This window comes from Phyllostomus discolor, chromosome 9 (assembly GCF_004126475.2).
Source record: "Phyllostomus discolor isolate MPI-MPIP mPhyDis1 chromosome 9, mPhyDis1.pri.v3, whole genome shotgun sequence".
NCBI classification, from domain to species: domain Eukaryota; kingdom Metazoa; phylum Chordata; class Mammalia; order Chiroptera; family Phyllostomidae; genus Phyllostomus; species Phyllostomus discolor.
This window is the reverse complement of record NC_040911.2, coordinates 83450580-83475107: the sequence shown is the minus strand read 5'-3', so window position 1 is coordinate 83475107 and position 24528 is coordinate 83450580. Positions and strand designations below refer to the sequence as shown.

General features: G+C 54.8%; 1 protein-coding gene across 2 annotated transcripts in view; it reads right to left on the bottom strand.

Moving 5' to 3' along the window:
* The window catches only part of ANGPT4 (angiopoietin 4), a 32356-nt gene extending 8091 nt beyond the window's left edge, over window positions 1–24265 (bottom strand). The window contains exons 1-5 of one of the 2 annotated variants that reach the window (XM_036009662.1): window positions 23476–24265; window positions 9703–9858; window positions 8252–8373; window positions 5307–5548; window positions 1723–1838 (exon numbers count right to left, since the gene is read on the bottom strand). In XM_036009662.1, coding sequence (XP_035865555.1) covers window positions 1723–1838; window positions 5307–5548; window positions 8252–8373; window positions 9703–9858; window positions 23476–23766 — 927 coding nt within the window. In that variant the 5' untranslated portion in view covers window positions 23767–24265. The remainder of the gene's footprint in view (window positions 1–1722; window positions 1839–5306; window positions 5549–8251; window positions 8374–9702; window positions 9859–23475) is intronic. The other variant, XM_028523598.2, reaches the window with a different exon arrangement.
* Window positions 24266–24528: the final 263 nt, after the last annotated feature.

Genomic DNA, 24528 nt, shown 5'->3' with positions numbered 1-24528 from the left:
GAATAAATGCAGGCTTTTCACTCCTTATCACTGCAGGGCTGCGTAAGGATCAAGTGCTGATAGGTGTGAAGGGCTTGGCACCCAGTGTAGACTCAGGAAATGCCTTTCTGCTCAGTGGGCAGATGTTTTCCGAGCACTTCCTCTGCACCGGGCTCCATTCAAGGCACTGGGTGCCAATACGGATAACAAACACAGAGTTCGTTCTCTCAAAACGCTTACCATCTATGGCAATCGCATCTTTCAGTCTACCTTTGCTCACATGTTATTTTTTTCCAGCCAGTTCATTACAAGTCCAATGTTCAGGGAGGACAAACTTGGCGCCTAGCCCTGGATGAGAAGAGTCAGAGACAATCAGACATAAATGAACCCTCAGCGTTGACTTGGATTGGAGGAGGCTGTGACGGTGCGGGCAGACTGTTGATGACAAACACTGGGGCAGCTACAAGGAGAGCCCTCAAGAAGGAGCCACTGGAAAACCCTGGAAGGCTTCCCAGAGGAGGTGGCATTAGAAGAGGGCCTTGGTTGATAATGTGTCTGCCAGGCAGAGATGAGTGGGAATGGCATTTCCAGTGGAAGAAGCAGCAGGAATAGAGGCTCTGAGATGGTAGAGGCCTGCTGAGTGAGAGAAGGCAGTGGCATCTGCTGTGAGGGTAGCAGAGGGTGCAGTGAGGGAAACTGAGGCCTAGAGAGGGGAAGGGACTTGCTCAAGGCAAGTGAATCTAAAGTAAAATTTAGGTTTGATTCCAGATCTTTTGCCTCCTAGGCCAGCTCTTCCCTCTCTATCAGTGACCCCAAATTTCACCCATTCGCACCTTCCCAAATTCCACCAAAGCTAAATGCTTAATTTCATGTAGAATATTTACTTAAAATGATATTCATATAGAATATTTACTTGAAGATTTTTTCACTAAAGTAATACTTAGACTAAACGTATTTTAAAAAGACATCAGTACCATAAATTAAAAACTAGTAACACCTTTGTTCAGATAATTATAAAATAAATGGAAACAAAACAGTGATATGAAAGTCTAGCTAAAAATTGTGAGTCTGGTCTCCTGGGTTAAAAGGGTAGTGTGGCCGGTGTGTTACGGATGATCTGGAAACAAACTGAGCCACTCTCTTTGATACATTCAGGAGAGTAGAAAGGAAATCGGAAAGGGAAGTACCAAGTGTGACACTGGCAAATTGTTCCCCATACCCTTCCCCTGCTGCGCCTGGCCCCCATACCTGCCCTTCTGACCTCCACTCTTTCCCTCGACGCCCCTTCCCACCTGATCGCTGGGACCTCAAAGCTCAGGGCGGCCTTGGGAGCCACTCCAGAACAGGGCCCCTTACTTCCCACGTGGAGCAGAGAGCCCCGACTCCTGCCTTCAACCGACTCTGTGTAAACTAGAAAGGGACTTCTTTGTGTTAAGGCCCTGGAATTCCGGGGTTTGCTACATCAGCTAACATGACCTTCGACCCAGAAATCTTTCCTGTGATTGCAACGGAACAGCATCTCTGGAGAAGATGCAGGCGAAGGATATACTCACATTTGGCAACTTCGGCTCTAAGCCCATGCATGAGCTGACCCGGGGCTGGATGGGGGCTCGAAGGGAGGGCCGCCCCACCTTCTTTGAAGTCTAAAATGTTGGGCAGGCCTGAAGTCGATGGGGCGGGGTTTGTCTGTGGCCCTTGGCTCAGCACCTCTGACAGCCCCAGCCCCCCTGAGAGCCCCCTCACCTTCCTGGGCTCTGTCATATTGGCCACACGGATGGTGTAGACGCCACTGGCATTGGCCCCGAAGCGCTGGATGTCTGCGCAGTCCTGGAACACCTGCTCGGCTGCCACGACGGAGGCTGCGGTGGGACAAAGCGAAAAACACCGGAGTGAGCTAAGGAGAGGGGGAGGGGCCAGACCAGCACTCCTGCCTGCTCTGTGTGGGTTCCGAGCTGGGAGTCGCTGGGGACGGGGAGAGGAACCAGACCTGGGACGTTTTCCTAGAGAAAGTGAGAGTGAGCTGGGACCTGGCTAAAGAGCCAGAGCTCCCCGAGTGGTGCCGGAGAGGGTGTTCCAGGCAAAGGGAACAGCATATGCGAAGGCTCCGAGGTGGGAAGAGTCCTGGTGTGTGCAGGCAACAGGGTGTGGTGAGGGGAACGGAGTGAGGCCAGGCGGGGAAACGACTCACACCACGAGAGCAGGGTGGAAGCCAGAGAGAGCTCGGGTTGTCTGATCCACCTGCGGGGAGCAGGGCAAGGCTGGCTGAGAGAGGGCCACCAAGGAAGGATTTCAGCAGTGGCGGGGGCAGTCTCGCGTGCCAGGCCGAGGAGCTCAGACTGTGCCAAGGAGCGTGGAACGGAGACTGGAGGGGATAAGACTCCAATCAAGGGGGCCAGAGACGAGGCTGCTGCAGCGGAAAGGGTACTTCCCGCTTCCGCAGACCGGAAGACCGAGGCCAGGAGTGAAGTGACGGGCTCAAGGGCACACAGCTGGCAGGCGCAGAGCCTTCCCTCGCCCCAGGGATTTGTCCCTGGGGCTCCCTTGGGTGGGAGGCCCGGGGTCTCCTCCATAGGCCACCCCTCAGCTGGACATCCCTGCAGCTCTGGGAGCTGACCACTGGTCTCAAGAGCCCATGTTTCTTCTCTCAGAGACTGTTAATGACTGAATCCCAGTGGGCCCCGGGGGCTGCAGGCCAGGCCTGAAAAAAGTGACTGTGGACAAATAAACAGAGAAGGCTTCAGATTCCCTTCTCTGCCCCTTTTAGTGGGATCCAGTTAGAGTTTGAGCTGCCAGTCCGCCAGAATCCAGTCTCTGGGTAGGTGGTTATCCAAGAACGGGGCTAAAATTCCAGATGGATAGGTATCCTCACCACTGAGGAACCAGGAGGCCACCAGGGGGCAGGACTTCCTGTCTTGGCCTCTTACTTGAACCTGGATCCTCAGTCCTGGAGCTGGGGCACCGGTTAGAAGGAGGCAGTTTTTCCTGGATCACAGATAAAGTGACTAAGGCCCCAAACCACGTGCGCAGACATTCCCTGGGCAGGGCCTCTGCGGCCCCAGCTCTCGGGCCCCTGGTCCGCGGGAAACTGCAGTCCAGCCAAGCCCAGGAGAGGTGCGGGCGTAGAGGTGAGCGGGGACAACAATAATATCAATAAAAGTGAAATATCTATTACGTGTTGGAGTGTTTCTTAGCCAGGTGCTGCCAGGGGCAGTGTGAGGCCCGGAGAAATGTTTTCGGGGTATAACAGTAAGCACGGGCTGGTGCTGATGGCAACATAGTTTGGCCCCAGCCTGGGTCCCTTTGAATCTCTGGGCTGGTAATTTGTACAGCACGGTCCCATTCTGGTCCTAGGCACCGTGCTCAGCCCCTTCATGTATATAAACTTATCTGGTCTCTGTGCAAGAACTCTGTGAAGTAGGTGTTGTTATCATTCCCATTACAGAGGTGAGGAAAATCGAGGCTCTAAGGTGTTAAATGACTCGGGCAAAGTCGCAGTGCTAGTGAGTGAAGCAGCCAGGGCTTGAACTCTGGTCCGTCTGACTGCAAAGCCTGTGCTCATCCCACTACCCACTTCCCCTTGGGTCTCCCCCACTGAGCCTACAGGAGGCTGAGCACACGGGCTGAGCTAATGAATGCTGCTTCTGACGTCATGCATGCATTGTGGTTTTTCTGCCCGTGTCCCTGTCCTTCTAACCTTCTGAACACCCTAAGTTCTCCACCCATTGCCATCCTCCACCTCCCTAGGACAAAGCAACACAGGCTTCCTACTCAGCTTCAAGGATGCCTGGTTCCGGCGCCTGTCTCCATCCGATCTTCTGTTTTACACCGGGTGGCTAATCCTCCTTTAGTTTCTCCATTCATACAGGAAGAGAAACGACACCCTACTGTCCTTCCCTGGGGACAGTGTGGCAGGAGAACAGGGCCTTCCGGCCAAGGGTGCCCGGAAGTGAGGTGTCCAGCACAGCTGTCCCCCAGCCTGGTGAGCAGGCGTTGGGCCACAGCTGGAGACTGGGTTAGTGGTGAGTCTGTGGGGAGAGGCGTCATGCTGGGACCCTGTGCACCGGGCTGAGCTGCAAGCAACCCACATGTGGGATTCATTTCAGCAGCCTCTCTGCCAGGACAATGCGCCAGCTGGTAACGGCTTTGGGTCACTCTGTAGCTCATGGTTTGGAGGTATCTGCTTCTCCTTCCCATAGCTTCCTCGGGTCTCACACCCCTATGCAGCAGTGTCTGCCGGCCTTAGATGGAGCCATGGTGCCATCCTCTGCTCCCAGACTGCTGCCAGCCACAGTGCCTGGCATCCAACACTATTGCCAGATTCCGGGTGCTCTTAAGGTTTTCTTGACTCCCCATCGTGACCCAGCAGCAGTAGAAACCCTTTTCTGTGTCTTTTTCTCTCCTCCACTCCTTGGCTCTGGACCAAGCTCCCTAAAACAGTCCCGCCCTGTTCACACTTCCCCAGGTTACAGTTCTCTTTCCTTAGCACAGCATTTTTTAGGCCTTTCATGGTCTGGAAAGTTCAGGAACACTGCTAGCAGAACATCGGGCACATAGTAGGCAGTCAACAACTACGCCTTTCCTTCTCCTTCCCTTCAAGACCCACAGACAGGAGGGGTCGCATTTTTGCAAGACACAGGCCATGACTGTGTTGTTCGCTGCTGTCAGCCCAGCACCCAGCACCCAGCACCCAGCACTGGGCCTGGCCCACGGTGGGTGCTCAGGAAGTGTTTGCTGACCCAGTGACTGCAGCTGGAACCAGGAGGGCCTTGGCCACCCCCAGGGAGCCCCTGAGAAGGAGCCAGTGAGGGACAGGGAGCTGGCCCACGGGTTGTTGTCTCCTCTCAGAAGTCAGGGCTGGGGGTGCCTGGTCACTTCTGTTTCGCCCTCTTGGGCTCATGGGCAAGGATATTAGGGTGAGCGAAGTCCCCAGGGGACCACTGAATCCAACCTCCTCATTCAGTACGTAAGGAAACTGAGGCCCAGGGAGGGGTGGGGCAAGCCCAAGCAAGTGGCAATGGAGTATGGATCCTGGAATCCAAAATCGTTAGTCTAAGCTGGTGGAGTCCTTGCTATTATCATCATTTCTACTAAACAAATGGGGAAACTGAGGCCAAGAGAGGCACAGGGGCATGCCCAGAGTTATAGAGTCCGGGAGGAGAGGCTGGTTTGGTTCCTGTCAGGACTGTTGACACAGCATTGTTACTGCTTGTTATTTCCATTTCACAAGTGGTGGGAGAAGGGTGAGGGCTTTCTGGTGGGGGCTTCCAGGCCATTGGGTAAGCAGTGTCTGCGGCCAGCCCCTTCCCACCCTCCTGCCCCACACGTACCCCGCTCACCGGTGCCCTGAGCCACCAGGCGCAGCAGGTGCTGCACCGACTCCAGCAGCTGGTGCTGCTGGAGCTGCAGGAGGTTGGAGTTGCTGCTGGCGGCACGCAGGCTGCGCTGGAGGTCGGTGAGGGCGCCATTCTGGCGGCTCAGCAGGCGCCGCAGCTGCTCCTTCTGCCCGCGGAGGCTGGCCAGCTCCGCCTGCTGCTGTGTCTCCAGCGCTTCCACCCGCATCTCCAGCGCGCTGCGGGGAGGGGTGAGCCAGGGCGCACAGAGGTGAGCCCGCCATTCCCAGCAGGTGACGCTTGCAAGCTTTCCCCTTGGGTCCCAGGGTGAGTCTGCATTACAGACCTGAGCTGAGGCTCAAAGAGGTAGAGCATGCAGCTCAGGATTGCAAAGCCCAGAGGTCGGTGGCACAGAATGAGGATTAGAGAAAAGAGTAAGATGGATTTGGGTCCAGTACAGAAAAGAAGTAGGGGTAGAAGGAACATGCCAGCAACCAGGTGGCCAGGATCAAATCCCAAATCTGCTCGCCCCTTGATTCAGCAGTCCACTCTCAGGCAGTAACGTTCCCCTAGGGAGCAAGGGTAAGAATGCCCGTCGGGAGGCGGGTTGTAATAGGGTAAAACAAAACAGTCTAAATGCCCAGTAGCCAAGGCTGGCCGAATCTGCTCTGCCTGGTGTCCCTGGAAATATTCTGGAGCCACAAAGAGGAAGAAAGAGCCATTTGCACGGAATTGGAAAGATGCTCAGGACTTGGCGTGGGACGACCCTGGCACATCAGTGCCCCTAGTCTAACCCCACGTGTGGGAGGATAAAAAAGAGTGAAGGGGAAAAAGTATTAATATAAACACAGAGGGTTGCAGGCGGACCTACAGGAAGAGGTGCGGAAACACAGTTGGTGCCTGTGCAGGCGGAAAAGGGGCCGCAGGCCCCCTGAGCGCTGCCACTTCTGCAGAGCAGCGTGGAGTGGACGGAGTTGGAGAGCAGGAGGGGGCTGCGTGGAGGGGCCAACTTTCCCTTTCATCTTACACGGGTCTCTGTTGTCCGATGATATGAACAGGAGGCGTTTTTGTAATGGGTTTTTAAAAAGAAGAGTTGTTTTTTTTAAAGAAATGCGTTTGACACGGCTCTGTCACGGCTGGCGTTTTTACCGCACAGCTTTGCCCCCGTGTGTGTGGTGAGACATGGAATGTGGTTCACTGCATCACCGGCCGTAACTGTACAAAATCAGAAACAACCTCAGTGCCCACTAACTGGGGGCGTGGGGATGAGTGCAGGGAGGGCCACACAATACACACGCAGCTGGAGAAGAGAGCGCGCAAGGGTGTCATGCACTTATACAGCCATTTCCTGGACAACTGAGAAAAGAAAAGAAAAAAACCCCAGCCAACACCAAAGTGCAGAAGAGTGGAATGCCACATTTGGGTTTAAATAGCACAAAAAGGGATTTTTCATGCCTGTTTATAAGAAACCAGGAATATTAGCATAGAGAATGCCAGCTTTACCAGGACAGGGATTTTTGTGTATTTGTTCACTTCTGCAGCCCCTGGGTCTGAGATAGTGCCTGACGCGCAGTGAGAGCTCGAAGAATAATTCCTTCCCCGTCCCCCAAATGTTGTTGGTTGAATGGACAGACAGACACACAAGAAACTAGGAACAGCAGCTACCTCTGCCACAGGTGAGTGGGTGGCTGAGGGAAAGGGAGAGATTTTCGTATATGTCAGGTCATGCTGACCCATTCTCCAGACTAAAAGACTAAGTCCAGCCAGGGCAGAAGGAAGCTCCCCTGGATCCTGAATCACGTCACAGAAAGAGAGACAATTTGGGCACACTCAGATTCTAGAATCTCAGCCAACTCCATGGACCAAGGGCTTATTGATGACACCCATCTTCACTGATTTCTAGGCCCCTGGTGCCAATTCTGAGTGACGGAAAGTGTCCTAGTCCTTGCCCTATGCCCCACCTTGGGGCGGGAGAATAAGAACGAGAAGGTGACGAACCACCACTAACTGCACCCAGGTCGGAGGGAGCTGGGCGACACTTGGGGACTCATCTTGGCCTCTCACGTCGGCAACAATATCATCTCGCCCTGTGCACAGGCCTGAGGCCACCTCTGTGGGTGTGTTTGCTCCTCCGGCACCCTGACCTCGGCGGTATTTTCTCTACTCAGCTCGAAACTGAGAGGAAATCAGCCTCGGGTGTCTGCTTCCCTGCCTTAGCTATACCCCGTGACTCCTTTCCCGTGTGTTTTCAAGGGTGTTCCTCTTGTGCGTATTTTTTTTTATAAATGCAGAGATTCCCCACCAGTGCAGATAATAAACTGGTCATCGTGGTTGCTGCTGGGAAGGAAAACCGGTGAATGAGATCAGATTTATTTATTTGCAAGTAAAGGAATCATGTTAAAATGTATGGCATGTCAATTGCAGCTCAATACAGCTGTTTAAAATTTATGAAATAAATAAATGGAGAAAAGAAAAAAGAAAAAGGAAGGAAGAAAGGAAGGAAGGAAGGAAGGAAGGGAGGGAGGGAGGGAAGGAGGGAGGGAGGGAAGGAGGGAAAGAATCAGGGTCTTCTGAGTTCCAGGCAAGGGTGTCCCTGCCTCCACCCGGTGCTTGTACTGCCTGGCCCGCAGCCCAGCCCCAGCCTCGGCCCAGCCCTGGTGTCCACCTCCACTCCTAGCTGCAGTCTGGTCTCCAACCCTGATTTTAGTCCTTGCCCCTGCCCGGGCCTCGTCCCAGCTGCAGCTTTAGCTGTAGCCCCCAGGTGGTCCCTCACTGCAGTCCTAATCCAGGTCTCCAGCTCTGTCCCCAGACCCCGTCGCAGGCACTAGCCCAAGTCTAGCTTCCAACCCTGGCCCTAGCTCTCGTGCTCACTCAGGTCCCTGCCCAGCCCTGGCTCTCAGCTTGGGCCCTAGCTGCTCTCTTGGCCCGGTGCCAGTGCCCACCTGTTGTAGCCCTGCAGCTGGTAGAGCTCATGGCCCTGTAGCAACAGCTGCTTCTCCAGCTTGTTGGTGGACAGTGAGGTCTCCAGCAGCTGGATCTTCATCCTTGATGTCTGGTTCAGTACCTGCCTCGGCAAGCAGGAAGGGGTAGGGGATGCTATGTAAGCCCCGCAGGAGGCTGCCCAGCAGCTGCCTACCTGCCCACAGGCTCTGCCATTCCAGAACCTTGCTGACCTGTCTCCACCCTCCCAGTAGTTAATTTCTGGTTGTCCATTGATTCATTCATTCATTTACTCACAGGCCCTAACTGAGCTTATGATCTGCTTCCTAAATTTGCTCTTCCTGTCACTGCTGCTCAGGCCCCAAGCGGACTCACCCTTGACCTCTACACCTAATCCATCAGCAAGGCCCATCAGCTCTATCTTCCAAATGGCTACCTGACCCCTTCTCTCCCACTGCGTGGCCCCACTCTGGCCCTGGCCTCCAGCATTGCTCGTTCTGTGTCCTGTGTCAGCTGTTCACAGGGTCCCCTGTTCCCGCCCTTGTCCCCTGCAGTCCTTCTCTGCTTAGCAGTCCCAGGTAGCTTTTTAAAATGTGGCCCCTGTGCTCAAAATCTCCCTGTGGCTCCCACTCATGAAGTGGAGAAGCCCAGTCCCCACCATGGCCTTCAAGGCCCTGTGATGCCATCTGCCCCTGTCACCGCTTTGACCCCTCGCCCACCACTCGCCCCCTCGCCACTCCAGCCACTCCAGCCACACTAGTGTTCTTGATGTTCCTGGAGCTTGGCAGCCTGGTCCTGCCTCTGGGCCTGCACACGTGCTGTGTTCCTTGTCTGGCTGCTCTCCCAGCAAGCACTCCAGTCCTGCCTTCCCGGTGGTACCTGCCTGGCCTTCCCAGCCTCTCACCCCTGAGGCCACTCCCACCACACGCAGGGGTAGGGATGGATACCTGTTTTATTTAGTGTGTAAACCCCAGCCAGGTACCTTCAGCAGTGCCTGGCACATAGTAGGGCTCACCAAACACAGGCCCATTTGTCAGTCACCTTTTCATCCGTTCACTCACCCTCCCATGTGCCCAGCTGTCTCCTCTCTCAGCCATTGGCCCCTTGAGGTCAAATGAACTGTTTACTTATTATCCACGCCCCCCTGGAGCACTGTGGGCCCCCTGAGGGCAGGAGGAGCATGCTGTCCCCCACATCCCAGTGCCCAGCATAGACCTGCACATTGGAGTCACAGAGGCCAAGGAGCCAAACCCAGTGTCACCCCCAGGACTCCTGGCCTGGTGGGAGACGATTCTGTGACAGGGTCATTGGGAGGGGCCCTGGGGGATTACAGGCTCAGAGGAGTCCCTGGCATTACCCAGGAACAGAGGTCAAGGCAAGATGACCCAGGCTGGCTGTGAGCCAGTCTGACTGGTCACGGGCCCCCCGGTGCCGCCCGCACACCCTCTGGTACCTGAGCCTCCACGTCAGTCAGCTTGCGGGCCCGGGCCGTGGTCTGGTTCAGGAGGCTGGTGCCCAGCTCCAGCATGGTGGCTGTCTGGTTCTGGACCATATGCTGTTGTACCTGTGACAGCTCCGGCCTGAAGTTCCTCTGGATGTACCTTTCTAGCTGTAGGGAGACCATGGGCTAAGGTCATGGGCAGGGGCTGAAGGAAAGCTCCTGTCCCTCCCACGTGTCCATGAAGGACACAGAACAACCAGGAGGGGCCTCCCTGCCATGGCAGGCCACCATTGCCTGTCACCTGGACTATTTCAGCATCTTTCTCCATGGCCTTTCTGCCTCTACTCTTGTCTCTTTAGACAAAGAGTAGTTCATCCTCCACTCAGCAGCCAGAAGTGTCCTGTTAAAGCTAAGTTAAATCACATTCTTCTTCTGCTCAAAACCCTCCCAGGATTTCTCTCGTACTCAGAGGAAAAGCCAGAGTCTGCTATGACTACAGCTTCTTGTATGCCCTGGCCTCCCGCTACCACTCCGATTTCCTCTGTTACTCCTCTCTTCCTCGCTCGCTCCAGAAGCGCTGGCCCCTGTGACATCCCTCCAACACGGCAAGCACGTGACGACCTCAGGGCCTCGGCACATGCTGTTCCCTCCGCTTGGAAACCCCTCTCCCACCATTCCCTCGGGCATGGCTCAGTCCTTCATGTCACTTCAGGCTTTTCTGACCACTTAGCAGTCCCTGACTTTATGTTGCCTATTTATCTGTCCATCGCCTGTTCTCTTCTTGGAATGTCAATTCCGTGAAGCCAGGAACTTGGTCCCGCTCACCACTTTATCTCCGTGTCTTCCAGCACAACGCTTAACGTATGCTGGGTGCCCAGTAAATGCGCATTCAGTGAATTAATAGAAAAGGGTGGCAGCAGGAGTCAGCAACAGTCACGTTCATTTTCCAGCTCCCTAGGGGAGAGCCAGCAGCAGAGAGTGGGACACATCTTTCCCAGAGTAAGAGTTTGCAGATGCATCTGCCAAACCCGACATTTTGGTTTCCTGGCCCTCTCCATCTGCCAAACAGGTCTGGTCCAGCCAGTCTCCAAGGGTTCTCCGGGCTTGAAAGTCCTGGGACTGGGCAAGATAATGTTCATTTCTCTGTTTGTTTGTTTGTTTTCCCCCAAGCGCAGGAGGAGCTGGTCTGGCTGTGACACCGGGTCAAGTTGCACAGGTGAACAGTGTGTTCTCAGGGCTCCTCGCCCCTCCTCCACTCCCTCTCCAGGCTGCACACCTGCGGGTCTCTCGCCACTCCCCCTCCCCGCTTCCCTCTTCCACATTCTTCCCTCACTCTCTCCCTCAGTCTTCCATGAGGTCCCGCAGGGCAGCTTCCAGAGCCCCTGGGAAGACTGGTCATCCCCAGGGAGAGAGGTGGTAACCTTGTCTGGGGGCCAGGCTCTGGCTGCTTCCTCCTCCATCTCTCCTCCCCTCTTCTACCTCAGTCATCTGCTCCCATCCCTTCCTCACTACAGTGCTTTTGAATGAGGCCCACTGTAGTGTGAGATCAAATCCTGAAGGGGGCGCATGTGGACGCGCTGGTACTGATTAGAACGCTGGTTCTCCAGTGTGGTCCTTGAAGCACCATCTCTAAGGAGCTTGTTAGAAATGCACATTTCTAGATCTCACCCAAGACCTGCTAAATCAGAATCTCTGGGGCGGCACCCAGCCGTCCAGTGAATCTGACGAGCACTCAAGTGGGCGTACAAGTCACAAAGGGGACTGGAGACCAGGGGCACAAGCACTTCCGAGCTTCTCAAGCCTCTGTCCCTCTGCCCCCTTCCTCTGCTGTCTCCGCAGCCCCCGGCTCACTGTCCCCTGCAGCACACAAACATGCTTCAATAGTTCCCTTCTGAAAAGTAAAGAAAACCGATCCCGGACCCCAGAGACCCCTTCAACTGCGCTTCGGATTTCTCTGTGCCCTCAACAGGACAGCTTCTTGAACAAATTGCCTCCATTTCCTCAACTCCATCCTTGCCTTCATCTCAAAAAAATTTAAGAACAGTATTATGGTGTACTTCACACATACAGGAAGAAAAGCATAAAGATAATACAATAAAAGCTGTGTATTTACCACACTTAAAAAAATATAACCCATCCTGTCGAATCCTGTGCACCCCACCCCAGCTGCTGTGTGTCTCCCCCGCCCCCTGGGAACCCCTTCACTCTTTGACTCGCCTCGGTCCGGCCTCCTCGACAAGGCAGGGTCAAGGGGCACTCTGTGTTCGCAGCAGCAGTTAACCCGGATGACCACTCCCTTTTACTGGCAGCACGTTCCCCTAGTTTTCCTTCCCTTGCCCATCCCCTCCTTCCCCTCTCCTCTTCAACCAGGCTCCTACACGTTGAGGGTGGCGGCTCATAGCCTAGTGCTGGGCCCTCGTCTCCCTGCACACTCTCTCCCGAGGTCAAGGGTTGTTAATGTGAAGACAATTCTGGAGGATCATCAATGTGAATGAGGAAAATAATTAAATCTTTTGTTCAGAAACCTGTAATTAAATTTGTCATGTTCTTTAATGATGAGCACAGGCCACATACCATCGCACTAGTAAACAATCCCAGGACTTTAGTACAGAGATCACGCATACTTTCATCACAACATACGTATTACAGTATCTTACTGCACTGTTTTTGCTCATTACGACTGTGGAATTATGGACATTCTTGGACCCCACAGTAAATAATGCTATAGTTAGAGCACAGATTTAGGGTTTTTTAAAATTTATTTATTTTTAGAGAGAGGAGAAGGGAAGGAGAAAGAGAGGAAGGAAACGTCAATGTGTAGTTGCCTCTCACGTGCCCCCTACTGCGGGTCTGGCCTGAAACTCAGGCATGTGCCCTGACTGGGAATCAAACTGGTGACCCTTTGGTTTGTAGGCCTGCACTCAATCCACTGAGCCACACCATCCAGGGCTAGTTTTAATTTTAATATTTTGATTACAATTGCAACATCACTGGGTGTTCTTATGCTTTTATTTTTTGCATTTGAAAGTGTTGTTCTGAAAAGGCTTCCATATGCTTCCCCCAGGATCAGATGCCAAGGGGTCCGAGCCCACAAATGCACCCGGGCCCTGAGCAGGTGCTCCCTCGGCCCCAGGACTTTCACGCCTCCTCCAGACTCCTCCCCTGAGTGTCCCGCCCACTTGTCTCCACAGGGGTTTCCAACAAGCATCTCCAGCAAAAGCACCCAACATGGAACCCTTGATTCCTCAGAGCCCACCACCCTGTCTGTGCATCCCCACCCTGTTCTCCTTTCATCTTTCTCCTCTCAGTAAAGGGCCCCCCATAGTCCTTAAGCCCCAAACCCAGACCTCATCCTGGACCCTTCTTTTTCTCACCTGCCACACTCAGCCCACTAGGAAGTTCTGGCCACTATGATCCCAATGTGAGTTCTGAATTGGTTCACTTCCCTCTGTCCCGACCAGCTACCATCATTTCCAGGGCCATCATTTTCAGACCCTCATGCTGTCCCCACCACACTTCAGCCAGCTCCCCCGGGGTCCAGCGTGTGGCTGGTCAGGGTGCATCAGTGTGGATGAGGGGAAGCAGAGCCACACTGAGACTGCTCTTGGACTTGCCCATGAGTCACGAACCTCCTGGGACATGCTTCAAAATACAGGCTCCCAGGCCCTGAGTTCCTGCTCCCTGCTGTGAAATAGCAAGTTCTTTCCTACCACAAGACCTTCTTGGGCATCTCCCTCGAGCCTCTCATGTGCAGATGGACAAACTGGGGCCCAGAAGACTTGCCTAAGGTCACTACATGGTGGGCTAGATTCCAAGACTCTTGCTTGGAGGCTTCCTCAGGTCTGCAAAGCTGGGTGGGACCTCAGCATAGCTTGGGGTCATCTTGAGTGACAGAAGCTCCCTCAGCACCCTCACTGGTCTCCCATTTGTCCTTTGGCTGCAAGTGGCTGTGTGGGCAAAGGCCCCCGGCAGCTGGGACCTGTCGCCCAACTTGCCACACCCAACTTGCCACACCCAACTTGCCACACACAACTATGGAATGAGGGATCTTGGACAGATGGACCAGTATGGCCGAGGTGGGGCTCTGGTGACTAAAGTCAGCCTGTGTGGTGGGGGTTGGGTTTGACCATGGCTCAGGAGCCAGCTGAAAGCGTGGGGGAAGGATCCCAATGGATGCACGGCAGAGGATGGGGCCTGCCACAGCCTCCCCCACACCGTGCAGCCTGTCCCTTCTCTGTCACCCTCATGCTGGAAAGTTCTCAGGGCTCAAATGGGAAACGGGGGCCTGGATTCCCAGCACCCCTCCAGCCTGCAAAAAGGCTGATCTTTGACCCTTGGCCTCCCACCTTTCTTCTTGGTCCTGGGCTTGAGTTCTGGCTCTGTTCCACTCCTGCTGTAGGTCTCACATAGTTGAGGGTTACATTTCTCTGAGCTCACTTTACCAGTCCATGATGTGGAGACGGTAAACCCTGCTCCTTATCATGCAGAAGGCATTTGAAAAGGAACCTAAAGGGAGGGAAAGGAGCTTTCGCAGGTGCGGCTGGGAGAAGAAGGTATTTCAGAAAGACAACAGATGAGCATCTACCGATGTGCGATCTCAGTAGCCACGCCTTCTTTTCTCCTGCATTATTTAATAAAGGCTACTTCAGCTGACCAATAGATAAACAACTTCAGTCCATCCATCCAATGGAGTCCACTCAGCAGTATAAAGGAACTCTCACGGGACCTGAATGGCTCTCAGATGCATTACGCTGAGTGAGAAAAGCTGGACTCAAAAGGCTACAAGCTGTTTGATTCACTTATATGACTTTCTGGAAAAGTCAGAATCCCTGGTTGGCAGGGGCTGGGATGGGGGGCAAGGACCAACTACAGAGGGGCACAGAGACTTTCAGGATTTGGCGATGTCTGTGTCATGGATATGGTGGCGACGGCATGACTGCACACATTTGTCACCAGGCACAGAACTGTGCGTGAAAGGGTGAATTCCACTGCATATGAAATAAAAAACAATGGAAAACAAACCCACCAACACAAGGTTCTTTCAAACATCCTGTATATATATATCATCATAATAAACACGTTTCCTGACAGTAATCCCTCACCCTGCACGTCACTCTCGTATTCCCTCAGGAATTATTTCTTCTGCACCTGCTCCACGCCAGGCACTTCCCTAGGTATTGGGTTGGCCAAAAAGTTTGTTTAGTTTTTTCTGTAGGACAGCTCTAGTAGCACTTAGCTGTCTTGACCTTCATTCAGAACCATTTTGTTCGATTGTAGTGTGACAGCTGTCATATCAGTGTACATTTAAAAATTTTTTCCAGAAGTGGTGAATTTTGTGCAACCATTTTAATATTGGAGATGGAGGAAAATACGCTTTATTATTTCACGAAAGGCAAAAACACAACCGAAACACACACAAAAAAGATCTGTGCAGTGTGTGGAGAAGGTGCTGTGACTGATCAAAAGTGTCAAAACTGGTTTGTGATGTTTCTTGGTACTATCCACATTTTGGCCAAACAATTCTTTGCTGTGGGGCTGTCTTACGCATTGGGAGATGTTTAGCAGCACCCCTGGCCTCTGCCCACTAGAAGCCAATAGCAGGAGGTAGCCAACACACTCAAAATATCCAAATCAATAAAGTTATTGGTGAAAATAAAAAATGTGTCTTTTATTTTACAGGAAAAAGCTAAATGGACTTTTTGGCCAAGCCGATACCAGCGAATCAGGAAGCAACAAAATCGGCCTGTTATCTGATTCCAGTGCACTGCCGCCAAGTCCGTCCGTAAACCCCACTAGCTGTGAGTGCTGTGAAGAGCAGGAGATGGGGTAACGATCAAGGTCAGGGGCAAGTGTAGCCAGGGCGGCAGGAAAACCCTCAGCTGAGGGGCCGCTGAGCTCAGAGGCGAGAAGGGGCCCGCTGCGGGAAAGCCTGGAGGAAGGGAACTCCAGCCAGAAGGAGAGGCGGGTGCAAAGGCCTGAGGTAGCAGGGTGTCTGGTGTATGTGAGTGTGACTCTGACCTCACCCTTCTTTGCCGTGTGGCCTTAGGTAACACACCTCCCCTCTTGGTGCCTCAGTTTCCCCATCCATTAATGGGCAAGCAATCTTGCTTCATAGGCTTATTGTGAGAATTAAATGCAGCAATTGTCTCAAGGCAGGTAGCACGGTGCCCAGCACACTTGATGGGCTTAGCCAATGCTGGTTGTCTTCAACCTACGCTCTCTCTGGGAGGCAGGGAATATTCTGAGCTCCACTTTCTTGGGGAACCAAATGATGCAGGTGGCTGCCCCAGGACCCCACAGCTGGTCAGTTGTACCACTGGAACGTGACCCATGGACCTCAGCTCAGCCCGCTTCAGATCCCACAGAGGGTTCCCGAGGTCCATTCTAGACATCTCAGAGCCGGCCCTGCGGCTCAGCAAATGCTCAGAGGCCAGGGGTGCAGGCTCAGGGGACAGCCCTAGGGCCTGTTCTCTCACATTTCCTGCCCAAGGAGAGAGAGGGACAGGGTCTGTGTACGTCCAGCCTGCTGAGCTCTGGGGCCTCAAAGGAAAGTCGGGCCACGCCGCTTGAACAAATAAACTCGATCCTTTGGGGGAAGCCGTGCTCGGGGCCTCTGCGGCCGCTGCTCCCAGGCCATCCCTGGGCTGGGGCATCTGTGCCAGCCTTTCTAGGCTCCCTTCTTAGAAAAATAACCTTCCCCGTCCAAGAAACAGATGCTGTTTTCTCCTCTCCATCCCCCCGTCCCAAACAGAAAGCAGCCAGTGGTAAGGTTAAGAAATCAAACCCCCAGAGATTTGGTTTGGCAACCCAGATTCATTTCTTGTTTGGATAACCCAAGACTGAAAATGCCAAGAATTTACGGGCAGCCTGGGGAGGTCGGGGAAGCTGGGAGTCCCGGGCCAGTGAGGGAGGGTCTTGGGCTGGGCCAGGACCCCACACAGCACCCCCACTGGATGTGCTTTTGACCCATGTCCAGCCCGGCGAGGCCTGGCAACCACCAGGCTGGGGGGCTGAGTTATTCTGGGATTTGATGTCAGGGACCTGAAGCAAACAGCAGAGCCTAGGGGCAGTGCCAGGTCGGAGGCTCCTGCCCAGCCCCGGAGCCCTCCCCCTTGGCTCCGGATGCAAAAGGAAGAGAAAGTGGTCCCAGCTGAGCAGCCTGGCTGAGGGGTGGGTGCTGGCCGTCGGGCCAGTGTGTCCTCCAGTGTGGACAGAGAATGTGGACACCTGGGGAGGGAGAGGGGGTGGTGGGGAGCAGGTTGCCCAATGGTTACAGGAGAACCTGAGAGAATGACAAGGAGAGAACTACAGAGACCAGAGGCCACTGTGAGAGTTGAGGGAGACACCTGCAAGAGGCAGAGGGACACAGGGTGAAAAGAGAGAGACAGAGACAGGTAGTAACATAGACCAGTCGTCACTGGTACAGGCGAGAAACTAGAGAACCCCACAGTCTCGGGGTTTGGGGTTTGCTTTGCCCCTGGGATCCCGGAGACTCAGTCTGGTGCTGGGAATGGGCTGGGAGCCTGGGGGCTGTGTCTGGCCCTAGTGTTCCGCACTCTCTTCCCGGGCCCCTTGTGGGGGGCATGGGAAAGGGCAAGGCATGGCACTTCCGGCTGGGAGAGCTGGGGTAGCCGGCGGGATGGCAGGAGAGAGAGTGTGCTTTACTGGGAGCAGACTGCGGGCAGATGCTGCCCAGCTCTGCTGCTCTTGACCCCACATCACATGCCTCACAGATGGGGCACCAAGTGAAGGGTCACAGAGCTAGTCCGTGGTGGCCATGTGACTAACCACTGCACTACACAGCTCAGCCACGGAAGCCTGCTTGTCCAGCTAGCTCTGTCCCCTCACCCCTCAACATTCCTGGCGCCTGTCAGGAGCTGATGTGCAGCTCACCAATACCCCGGACGTGAGTCACTTTGGTGAGGCTTTCCAGAAGGAAGGAGGAGGAGGAGGAGAAAGAGAGGTGGAAGGAAGGTGAGAACAGTAGAAGGAAGGAAAGGGAGAGGGGTTCAAGGGAGGGGAGTGAGAGACGGGGAGAGGGAGCAAAGGCAGGGCACTCCCTGACCCCCACCCCATGCACATCTGAGCACAGGGCAGAAGGACAGCGGCCAGCTGCATGCTGGGAGGAGAGTGGGTAGCCGGGGATTCGGGAATGCCCATGCAGAGGGGAACATCCACCGTCTCTCAGATGCCCCTCCCCCACCTCCCTGACACCCTCTAGGGAGGAGGAACCTGGAGTGTGGAGTGAGAATCACGATTGGCTTTTGCTGTTGCATGACTCTGGCAAGCCCCTTCCCTTCCCAGGCCTCAGCTTCCTTACCCGTACAGGGGAGGAACTGGGGGCTGGGCAGGGCAGGCGGGGGCCACTGGGAGCTGGCAACAGCACCCCGGCGCCTACCCAGATGAACGGAGTATTGCTGGGTGTAGGGGGGCAGATTATCTCCCATCAGCCCTGATTGTCCCTGAAGGCCACGGCGATGATGATGATGCTACTAGACAAGGCTACTTGAAACTCACTTTTCTACTTTTCTGGGATATTACAGCAGAAAACAAAAGGAGGGGGTGGAGTTTCAAAGACTCTGGACTGAGAGAATGCACAAGAGAAGAGCCAGAGGAAGGTCACAACCACGGCCACAGAAGGTGGCGAGCATTCCTGACCGGACTGGGGAGAGTAGCCGGGAGAGAGGTGACTGCTTAGTCACCTCTCCTGTTCCTGTGCCAGGGGCGTGTGTCTCACAGGGGGAGGAAGGGCCCAGGAATGACCAGGCTCGTGCTTCCACTTCCAGGGAGGGCTGCTAATGGAATCAGCCAACATTTAGTGGGGGTTCACTGCATGCCTAGCACCGGGCCAGGGCTTCATGTGCACCATCTTGTGGTGTCACTCCACCTTACAGGTGAGGAGACGAGGCTCAGAGCAGCGAAGCAACGTGCCCCAGGTCGCACAGCAAGGCAGAGGCAGAACGGGTCTCGAACCCCAACTGTTGGGCTCCAGAGTTGGGACTCTCACCTTCCAGGTTCTGCTGTTGCCCCAGACAGTGACAGGACCCGGGGAAAGGGACTGCCAGGCGTGTTTAGGCCTGTGGGTCCAAACTTGCTCCACAGGCACAGAGTGACTTGGCAGTGACCAGGAAACCAAGGGGCACGAGGGGAGCACTCAACCCAAGGGCCCCTTACTGAGGAGATGACACGGCAAACAAGCATGAACCCCAGCAAAGACCAAGCATGCTTGGGGACCCCTCAGGAACACAGGTATGGACAAGTGACATTCCCAGCCCTGAGGGTATCTGCCGCCCATGGACTGACTCGCCTGAGGTTCCCCCGCCCAGTGGTGTGAAGCTCAAAACAGAGATAATGTTGAATGAAATGAAAGCCCACCCAGCTGCTGCGTTCTTGCCCAGGTGGGCTGTGCTGAGTCCTCAGGCAGCCCAGCTGCAGGCCGACAGCAGCATGTGACCATCCCACCGGCCTTCCTGGCCACCCGAGACATGCTGTCGTTTGCTCCAGTTTGTGGATGGGGAAACTGAGGCTTGCTCCTCCACAGCCATGCGGCAAGTAACTGCCGGGGTCAGGATGTGAACTCAGGTCCCCTTGACTCCTACATCAGCAACCTTTGCCCCTCTGTGTCCCCAGCCCCGATGGTCAGGCTAGGTGAATGGGCACCTGGACGGAACATTCCACTGCGAGCTGAAGGGATGAGCTGGGTGAACTTCTGACTCGAAAGCCTTTGGTTTAAATCCATCCTTTGGCTCGGCCAGTGCTGCCCAAGCACCAGGCACCCAGGGGAGCCAAAGATGGGTGAGAGGGTGAGACTTGGGGTGGAGAAGCCGGGTGGGAGTTGATGAGGCCTGATCCAGGGCAGTGGCCAGGGAGATGGATGCTGATGAGCGGCAGGATGGATGGGCCCTGCTGCCTGGGGTGCGGGGGTGAGGCGGGGGTGAGGAACAGCCCTAGGGTGGTGATACCTTAAACAGAGAGAGACCTGGGCAGGGGAGGGAAGGGCTGAGAGTCAGACTACTCTGAAGTTAGGACACTTTGAACTCTCAGAGGGGAGATGGCTGGAGAGGGCAGGTCAGGGTCCTGGATTCTGGGCACAGGAGCCCGTCAGATGCCCATCTGGTGTCACTGTGGAGCAGGTTGGAGACAGTGCCACAGGAGTGTGGGGGCAGCCCCAGGGCAGTGTTGCGGAGTGTGAGAGGAAACCAAGAGTTAATCAAGAGCCGAGACTACTTCCTGGGAAACACCCACATTCCAAGTGGAGCTATAAAGTGAGGAGCAGGAGCAACCTGAGAAATCAGAGGAAGAGAGCAACGCTCTGCTAACAGGAGGTCTGAGCAGGTCCCGTTCTCCGCTGGTTGAGCCAGGTCCGCTGGTTGAGCCAGGTCCCGTTGCCTTGGGAACCCAGCAGGGAACTAAACAGGCGCCTTCCCTGCCTTCCTGCAGCTCACAGACCAAAGGAAATGCTTTTAAGAACAGGTGGGTATGACTATCAGTATCAGCTATTGCTGTGTAATGTAGACTTGTTATAGATAATTCAGCTAGGACTGATATTTATGAATGAGCAAGGAGAATACCCTCCAGGAACTTCAGCTTGGCAGTTTAATTTTAAATTTAATTTGACATAGGTGGGAAATAAATATAATTCAAACTTTTTTTAGTTTAATTTGGAATTGATTTCCTCAAGTATAGTGAATGAAATTCTAACTGAAAATATAGCATAGTTATCCTGGAAATAATTAAAACCTAGTTTCAAAAGTTAGGTTTCTTCTTTTTATTATAAGAGAAAAAATTGAATAAAGAACACGCTTAAATTAAAAAAAAAGAACAGGTGGGTAATGAGTGCTAAGAGAAAAACCAAAGGTAGGGGAAGGGATGGCAGGAGGGTGGCTATTTCAAGCAGGGTGGACAGGGAGGGTCTTTCAGAGGAGGTGACATTTAAGCAGAGATGTGAAGGAGGTCAAGGGTGAGACATGTGGCTGTCTAGGGGAGAGATGTCCAGGAAGTAAGGGTTTTTGCTCTTATTCTGAAGAGATGGCAGCCCTGGGAAGGCTCTGGACAGAGGAGGGACAGGATCTAACTGGGGACTGAATAGGACCCCTCTCCCTGCCGAGTGCAGAAAAGACCAAGGGGGTGGGCCAGGGTGGAGACTGGGAGTCCAGGACTCTGGCCGTTGACAACTATGTAGGTGGGAGAAGTAGAAGGCCATTCCAAGGGTGGGGCCAAGGAGGTTGGGAAAGAACTAGCACCATACATAAATGAGTGTTTGTTAATACTCATACATAAATGACTGTTTGTTAATGAGACAATTTCCATCAATTTCTCCACTTGACAAAGCAATTTATCAAGAGGTCAAGTATGATGAAGACTGAGTGGCCTTGGCCCCTGCAGGAACCCCCCCCCACTCTCTGAGCCAGAGAAAGGCCTTGGGGACTGGAGGTGAACCTGCAGGGGTGGGGCAGGCTGCCGAGGGTCACCTCTCTCCTGGGCCCCCCGTTCTTGTTGCAGTGGGAGGTCCACGGTCTGGCGAGAGGACGGGTGCGGTTCCAGATGGGGGCCCTAGGAGGGTGAGGTTTGGAATAATCCTTATGGGACTGGAGACAGGTGCCTGAAGGGGCACCCACAGACTTCAGGTGGCCTGGAGCCCCCAAAGGGTCAGCTCCAGAGTATAAGGCCAAGGGCTCCCTGGAGGGGGGCCTGCGGGTGGGCTGGTGGAGGCTGGAAGTGCTGCAGGGCAGGCGGTGGGAGGGCTGGCGGGCAGAGAACTGTGGGAAGAGGGTGAGCGTGGGCTGAGGAGACAGAGGGTCCAGGCAGGAATGCAACAGGGGTTAATATTGTGTGTGCACAGACGTGTGTGCACAAACATGTGTGCAAATGTGTGCATGAAGCAGGTTGGTTAGATAGGCATAGTGCAGCCTCTCCACCTTGAGGGTGGATCAAGTCACAGTGTGCACAAGGCAATCCTTTGGAAATCAGGAGGAAGCTGCCAGAACTTCAATGTGCATGATTTTATATGTCCTCTTGCTTTTCCTCTTTTGATTCCAGACAGAGGGGACGGAAAGGAGAAGAAGGCGGAGAAAAACATGGATGTGAGAGAGAAACATCAATCCGTTGCCTCTTGCACACTCCTGGACTGGGGACCGAACCTGCAACCCACACAGTGCACTGAGTGGGATCCGAACCCACAACTTTCTGGTTTCTGTGATGACGCCCAACCAACTGAGCCATGCTGGCCAGGGCCCTATGCCATCCCTTTAATGTTCATTTTCATTTGTGTCATCTTATACATATTATCTTAATATGTATGTACATACATAAATATTAAATAAATACACACATATTAGGGAGTGGACGTTGCTGATTGGGCACATGATTTGAACGATTTGGAAACCATGGGGTAAGAAGGGACCATTCCTTGGACAGGCACCTCGGGGAACCTTCTTGCCTCCTCTGCTCTCACCTCAGTCTGTGAGCTGCTGTCTGAGGTTTGACACACTCGAAAGCTCCAGGGATCTGTTTACTCCCTCCACCCTGTGCCGTCAGTCAGACTGTCGCCTGGGCCTGGGGCCTGTCTCTCCCTTGGTAGCACTTACTTAGGGGGTGGCCAGGCCCATCTTGGACCCTGCAGGGTGCGCTTCCTGCCCCCATGCCCAGCCCGGGGCCAAGCCCGCCTCATTCACTCTGTACCTCGGTGACTCGCCAAGGTCTGGCACAGACCCTGCAGCATGCTCGGTGCGCAGCATGCTTGATGAATGACAGGAGATGCCAGAGTGGCCCTGGCCTTGGGCCACAAATTTGTGGGTGGTGTCCTCAAATCCTTGATCTCTGCCACCCTACACCCAGTCCGTCAGCAGAGTCCGTTCGCTCCCCTTTCAGAATGTACCAGAATCTGACCAAGGACACCTGCCCCGCAGCCCTGTCCTGCTTCGGGCCTCCATCACCTCCTGCCTGGCGGCTGCAGCAGCCTCCTCACTGGGCTTCAGACCTCCACCCTTCCCCCAGAGTCTGTTCCGTTCGAACTTGTTCAGGTGTGTGTCTCCCTGCTCTGAACCTGCAATGGCTCTCGTGAGTCTCGAAGGAAGAGCCAAAGTCCTTCCAGCATGGACTGCCTTCCCCTTACCTCTCCGGCCCCTGTGTCCCCCTCCTTCTCTGCTCCAGCTGCACTGGCCAACCTGCCGTTCCCCAGGCACCGCCACTGCGTTCCCACCTCACAGCCTTCACCCCTGCCGGTCCCTTTGCCATAAAGATCCGCCCCCCCCCCCCCCGCCCATCCCCCCTCCCCCGCCCCCACTGCAGACCTGCATGGGCTGCTCTTTCACTTGACTTGTCCTCAGGGTTCAAATGTTGTCTCTCGACTCATCTGACCTCGAATACCCATCCCTGATCACTTCTTGCCTTTTCCCTCCTTCATTTGGCTCACCATCGGACATAGGAGATTTGTATCATTCATCTTTTTATGCCTCTTATGCCCACTGGTCCCAAAGGGGATGCGCTCTTTGTTTGCTGTTGTAGCCCAGCACCTGGGAGGGCCTGGCCCATGGCAGTTGTCAGCCAGTTTTCATCGGGTGAATGAATGAATGACAGGGAGTTGGGTTTCCAGTTCTGACCCTGCCCGTCTTGCTATGTGGCCTTAGGCCCATTGCTGGCCCTCTCTGGGCCTCATTACCTCACTCTGTACAATTCAGAGACAAGGGTCCCATCACTGGGCCCTCTGTGCCCAGGGAAGACTTCTGAGGTGGACACTCCCGCTGCCAGCCCCTGCCCCCCCCACCCCAGCAGGCCCAGCGGTACCTTCCGCAGCCACTGCGTGTTGTTCTCCAGCACCTTCTCCAGGCGTTGCACCCGCTTGGTGGGCCAGTCCCCGAGGTTCAGTGCTGAGGCTGGCGAGTCCCTCTGGAGGCTGTTGGAGGCCCTGAAGGCCTCAGGCTCTGGAGGGCAGGGCTCAGGCTCTGGCAGCACGAAGGTGTAGCTGCACTGGCCGTACTGAACGCGGTGCTCCCGGCGGCGCCCTCTCGCCTCCTGCCCCCTCCGCTGGGCCGCGGTCATCGCGGCCACAGTGAGGAGGAGGCCACCTAGCAGCATGGCTGGCTGCTATGTGGGGATGGTGATGGGTGTCCGGTCAGAGCCCAGAGGGCCCTGCTCCGAGCCCAGGAGGCACCCACTGCAGCCACCAGTGGGCAGGTCTGCCCTCAGAGCTGCTGCAGCTGCAAACCCCTGTTTGGCCAAGCTCCACCCAGACAGCTATTTATACTTGCTCCAAATGCCACAGCTGCTCAGCTCCTCCCACCGCCTCGTGCTCCCCCTCCGGACTCTCCCTCACCTCTGTTCTTCCCTCTTTCCCTTCCTTCCTCCTCACTCGCCCGCTTACTACCCTGTCTGTGCTCCGGCCCTTCTCTGCCTCAGGGCCGCTGAGCCCTTTTACTGGCCAGAGGGGGCCCGGCCTCCCAGCCAGAGTACACGCACGAAAACAGCACAGAGACACGTGTGCACACGCAGGCTCCAGCACACACAAACTCGGGGACACCAGCGCTGCCTGCTTCAGAAAACCAACCGCAACTGGACTCTTCCTGTCTCTGTCTCTCCCTCCAGCCTCTCCAGCTAAGGCTGGAATCTCAAATTTCAGCACCCCATGCCTTCCCTTTCTCCACCCCCCCCCACACCAGCACATTCCCGCTCTGCTTCCCTGTTAGCACTTGGAACACCAGTGAAGTGGCCCCCCAGAGAGAGTAAAGGGCGGGGGCAGGGGAGTGAGGCCAGGGAGGAGGCAGCCGGTCCAAGCTGTTTCAGGAGACAGAAAATCCTTACAAGGCCAGGGCAGTGGCTTCACCAGGGAGCTGGCTCTGT